At 47.9% G+C, this 6000-nt stretch overlaps 1 protein-coding gene across 1 annotated transcript in view; it reads right to left on the reverse strand.

The window, feature by feature from the left end:
• UBE3C (ubiquitin protein ligase E3C) overlaps positions 1 to 2893 on the reverse strand; it is a 70381-nt gene extending 67488 nt beyond the window's left edge. The window contains exon 1 of the mRNA XM_040058573.2: positions 2752 to 2893. Within this exon, the coding sequence (XP_039914507.1) occupies positions 2752 to 2817 (66 nt within the window). The 5' untranslated portion in view covers positions 2818 to 2893. The remainder of the gene's footprint in view (positions 1 to 2751) is intronic.
• Positions 2894 to 6000: the final 3107 nt, after the last annotated feature.

Below are 6000 nucleotides of genomic sequence, written 5' to 3' on the forward strand. Positions count from 1 at the left end.
AGTGCCAGACAGGTGTCAACACACGAGCTGTGACCAACACACCTATTGTTTGCAGCTGCAGTTCCATCAGCAAAACCACACTTCCAGTAGTGTTGCTGATCATTGTTTTGGTGTAGCTGTACTCACAGCAGGCTCCATTGCATCTTTAGCACTGACTGGCTCCTCAAACAGGTGTCCCTGTGTCCATAGAAGGTTTTGTCTTTGCCCTGCAGAGGTGCAACCACGTTAGGGAAACTTCTCCAAACTGAGTACAGAGTTATTCTCAGCATTAAGCAGCCTGCATGGCCCCAGTATTTTTGAACTGTGCCTTCTTCTACCAAAGGAATCACAATAGACAGCATTAAATATGGAGCTAGCTACCAAAAGCACGGCAGAGGTATAGCATTGGATCTTTCTAAAATTATACACCATTTGGGAAGGCAAGGGCATCTGTCAAAAAAATGAGGGGTTTTTATGTGTGTACCAAAAGCTGAAAGGAAATCATTTATAATTCAGCTTTCCGTAAAAATTAAGCCAATACATATGAGCAACATGATCCCAAGGAACCTATGATGTGAAATAATGAGAAATTCACATGATGCTTAATTCAGGCTTACCTAAAAACAGAGACCTGACAAAGTTGTAAGATAAAAGCAGATATATTTAACGAAGGGCCTTCAGGTACTTTAAAGGCAGACGAAGCCTTCCCAAGGGGCTATACCCAAAAGGGACAATGGCCACAAGTTTTTCAGACAGATATAAGTTTGGTCTATCTACCTATGAGGCACTAATCCTCCAATTACAGCTTCCGGTAATGAAGTTGTATTGCTCCTGTTTGCTCCCCCCCCCAAACCATTTTTGTTTATAGTTTTTGGGGCCTGAGGCTGTAGGGTATCCTTGGATAACAGGCCCAGAGGGATTGTTTTATCTAACCAAAATGTGAAGACAGTTAACTACACTTTATATGGAGTTTAGAGCTACGCAATAATGGAGTATAGGACTTGAAAAATATAAAAGCTAAAATCTTAAAGGCATCACATGGAACCCACATAAGCATTTCTCACATCACTCTCTGTTGTAATATGTTTTCACAGTTCAGGTAAACCGCATTTAGAAGTAGTTTTTAGTACTGTTTAAATAAATTCTTTCGTTAGTCCTGTACACAGGTTCTGAAAATAAGCAGCTATTTCAAGGACATTCTAGGATGTCTGTGTAACCATGATGCCCAAAGCTGCATGTAACTGATTTGCACTGATGCAGCACAAGCACTTTGGTGAACCAATGTAAAATCACGAAATCTGTGCACCAGTCAGTATCAATCTCATCATGAACCACAGCCTCTACTGCACAGTGAAGGTTAGGCATCAATTTCAGTTTCCAGTCCTTTACATGCCCTTGGAAACTTATGCCTGCATAACATTAATGAATTTGTCCCATATAATTAAAAAAAGAGATAATTCTAATCTATTTTCATGAGTTGCTAAGTGTAAAAGAAGACGTTATGACAGTTGTTTACTTCTGTAGAAGGCAACATGTTCAGCAAGAAACAGTATGAGCAAGCCAGGGTCAAAAGTTGCAATGTACCTGAAGTGTACAGCTGAGGACCAGGGCATGTTCTGCCAACTCCTCCTTAAGCTGGGAGTATTTATGGCATTTTGACTCATGCAGTGCCAGTTTACGTGGCCTAATGAACAGAAATGTCTTAAGATAAACAGAAGATGAATCAGAGGAAAAGCTGCATAATCTAAATAAAGTTCTGTACACACTCTCTTCATATTAAGTCAATATGCAAAAATGCAAACTTCACTGTGATTTTAATATCACATACTGCAGTATTCTTGCTCATTTCTCACTGTACTGCCAAACCTTAAATGTTTCCAAGAATCAAACTTGCTTTTAGTGCACATTACTAAAAACTTAGGACTTGGTTTTTTACCCAATTAAAATTCAAAAATACTAATGGAAACACTCATTATCTTCCCACACAGTCATCTCCAATGACAACGGGAGACTCAGGATTTGCACACTGAATTAAAGTGTCCCCTACAGATCAGGCCACTTCTAAAAACACTTTGTCCTTTCTGTCGTTCTTCCGAAGTCCTGTGCCCTTCAGTGCTCGACTAAACATTCGCTTACCCTGTCCAATCAGCAAGATCTGAATAAATCATTCTACTTCTCTCCCATCAATAAACGCAAGGAGATCAAATAGAGCTGACAATTAACTGCTACTCACGCCGCGCACGACAACTTAACTGAACCTAAACTTGACAGAGACCAACCCGGCAGCCCTGGCTCACGTGGATGAACCTCCCCCAGCAATTCGGCTTGTGTGAGGCTGCGTGTGTCCCACATCCCTCCGGCGAGGCAGGTCCACGCCAGACATCCCCTCTGGAGGGAGATGACAGCAGGTCTCCGAGTCCTTTCTCCATGGGAGATCCGGAAAGCGACTGCCCGGGAGGTGCCACCGGCCACGACAGCCGGGATCGATCGACCGCCTGCGAGGGGGACGAGCCAAGGAGACATTTCCTCGCTCCCCACAATTCTTACTACACTACAAGCCTGGGATGGTGTGGCCTGATTACACAAAAAATAATAACAGAGAGTCAGGGAGATCAGAGATAAACACACCATCGGGAGGGGAGGGTTTTTTCCCCCCTCTATTAAACCTTAGTCATCGCTGCTCCCATTTCTGAAGGCCCGACGGTAAAAGCACCGATCACAGGGCGGGGGGCGGCGGAACCGACACAGGCACGGGCGGGCGCCGCTCCTTACCTTCCTGCTCGCTCCTCCGAGGGACACCTTGGGCCTTGTTTTGAAATCCCCTTCAAAGCTGAACATGTTTACAGCTTATCCCATGGGGAGCGGGGCCCGGCCGGCCGGCAGGGCGAGCGGAGGGGCCGCACAAACCCCGCGGGCTGGCGCCCCGCGGCCCGCCCGCCCCCGCGGGGCTGTTTCCCCGTCCCCCGCCTTCCCCGCGGCCTTCGCTATCCCGGTCGCCCCCTTCCCGACCGGCGGCGACGGCGGAGCGTAGTGGGAGGAGGGAGAAGGAGGAGGAGGGAGCGGAGGAGGGGGCAGCGGGAGCGCTCCCGCCGGCCGCGCAGAGAAGATGGCGGCCGCCCGCCGCCCGCCGGGCGCGCTCCCGACACACGGCCGCGCCCGCCGCCCCGCCCCCGGCCCGCCCGGCCCTCAGCGGCGCCGGCTGTCCCGGCTGTCCCGGCTGTCCCGGCTGTCCCGGCAGTCTCGCTGTCCCGGCTGTCCCGGCTGTCCCGGCAGTCCCGGCTGTCCCGGCAGTCCCGGCAGTCTCGCTGTCCCGGCAGTCCCGGCTGTCCTGGCTGTCCCGGCTGTCTCGCTGTCCCCCTGTCCCCGCTGTCCCGGCTGCGTGTGTTCCACGGGAAACTTCCCTGCTCCGGGCTCCACGGGAGCTGTCTCCGGGTGTGCAGGGGCGGCTGGGGCTGGACTGCGCGGTGATGCCTCATCCTGCCCAGACGGGCCGCGCTGAGGGCGAGAAGAGAGCTGAGGGTCCAGCCGGGCTTTGGCATAGGGCTTGCGCTTCTCAGCGTCATTTGGCTGTGGGAACACACTTGTTACACACACGGACATATAAATATGTGTGTATATATATGTATACATATATACATGTATGTATATATAATTTGTACTTATAGTAGCATAAGCGTATCACAGAATAAATAAGGTTGAAAAAGACCTCTGAGATCATAAGAGTCGAACTTTTGACCAAACACCTCCATCAACTAAGTGCCACATCCAGTTCTTGAAGAACTCCAAGGATGGTGACTCCACCTCCCTGAGCAGCCTATTCTGATGTCTAATTACCCTTTTCTGTGAAAAAGATCCCCACGTTGTCCAACCTGAACATCCCCTGGTGTAAGTTGAGGCCTGTTCCTCTCCTGTCCTGGGAGAAGAGACCAACCCCTACCTGACTACATCTTCCTTTCAGGGAGTTGTAGGGACAGATGAGGTTATCTCTTCTCCAGGAAGAGATGGACGTGATGGACATGGCGCCATTGCAAAGACTTCGTGATCAGGGTGAGGACTGAACACTGAACACACCAATACAGGCTTCTGTGACGATTCACACAGCCATGAAAATACACTCGAAAAAGTCCATGAGAAAGGTGGGCTCAGGAATGGGACCTCAGCTGATGAGGAGCGGAAAGTGAAAAAGGCTGTAATGTAAAAGCAGCAGACCCGAATGGTGAAACTACACCTGAGGCTGCTTTACATTTCCTAGCCCATCCTCCATTTTTTCAGTGTGGTGACTGCATCCCTCCAGATACAGAAGTGGCACAGACAACAATAACAAAAAGCAGTTAATCAGTCTGCAGCTCAAGGTGGTAAATAAACATAGGTGGCCAAATCCAGCTTTCATTCCCTTCAGTGGAAATTTGATTTCACGAGCTCTAGCTCGTGGATTCTCACATTGGCATATCACAACAAACAAATGGCAAGCACCCACATCAGGAGAGATGTATGCACTTTGCAGCTGTTCATACCAAGAGCACGATGCTTTTTAACTGTTGTCAAGCTGACTGACAAATGAAAAATTTTTTCAGATTTCATTGGATTTGGATGATTCAGAAGAGTCTAAATTTTAAAATTTCGGACTTTTCATAAAGGAAGGAGTGCTTGGCAAGAGTAAGCATTTCCCCAGATAACATCGTCTCAGCATAAGCAAGCCTGGCCCCCTTAAATACTGTTTACAAATGCAGATGGGGTTTAGGCTATTGTGAAACATGTCAAATGTTTGTTCATAGTTTCAACACATTGCATTGCTGATGAAATATCCCACCACTCTGGACTGAAATGGATAGCAAGGTTTTTCTCCAAACATGACAAGATTCTTTTCGATTTGACTTTGTCCTTGATAAACTTTGTAAGTCTCATACAAAAAAGGACTAGTCTAGGTGTCCCTAGCAATTAATTAATTAATTTTCATTAGCACAGAATGTTAGGTCATGAGTTAGTGCCATCTTTACCACTAGCAAAGACAACTTAGGGATGCAATCCCTCCTCATGTAAGAAGCTGAAGAAACATTAAACTACTGAGAGTAGTTTCTATGAAACAGGGTTTTCACTGATTCAGATTTGACATGTTCCCTTCAGTGTCAGAAGAGCACAAGATCTTCTGCTGACCGTGGCTGTTACCTTCTGCAGAAGTGGTTGGTAAATGACACAGTCCCAGCTGAGGAGTGTCTGAGTAGTCTTGGTGATTTCTGGTGTCCCCAGCACAGGAAGGACATCAGCCTGTTGGACTGAGTCCAGAGGAGGCCACCAAGATGATTAGAGGGATGGAGCACCTCTCCTATGAGGAAAGGCTGGAAGAATTGGGATTGTTCAGCCTGGAGAAGAGAAGGCTTTGGAGTGACCTCATTGTGGTGTTCCGGTACCTGAAGGGAGCCTTCAAGAAAGATGGAAAGAAAGATTTTACAGTGGAATCTAGTGACAGGACAAGGGGGAATGGCTTTAAACTGAAAAAGAGTAGGTTCAGATTAGATATTAGAAAAAAAAAAAAAAAATTTACTGTGAGGGTGGTGAGCAGAGAAGTTGCAGATGGCCCATCCCTGGAAGTGTTCAAGTAGAGTCTAGATGGCACTCCAAACAACCTGATCTAGTGGGAGGTGTCCATATCCATGGCAGGTAAGTTGGAACTAGATGGTTTTTAAGATCCCTTCCAACCCAAGCCATTCTGTGATTCTATGATTTGCCTGTGCCCCTCGAGGCCATGACTGGTTTAATATTCTCAGGGAGCAGCAAAACCAAGTTGTTCCATGAAGAAAGCAAAGGGGATGCCCCCAGCACAGGCCATGCCCTCCCAGGTCAGAGGGTCATAATTCCACAGGATCCAGAGAGACAGAGAGGGCAGAGCCTGGCAGTGGTTACACAGGAGTCACTGACAGCCCCAGGCAGCGTGAGTGGATAATTCCTGAGAAGCCAGAGAGTGCTCTGGTGCAGGTCCACAGTTCATCCAGGAGGAAGGGCTGGACACAGGCACACCTGAGC

This window comes from Hirundo rustica, chromosome 1 (assembly GCF_015227805.2).
Source record: "Hirundo rustica isolate bHirRus1 chromosome 1, bHirRus1.pri.v3, whole genome shotgun sequence".
Lineage (NCBI taxonomy): Eukaryota > Metazoa > Chordata > Aves > Passeriformes > Hirundinidae > Hirundo > Hirundo rustica.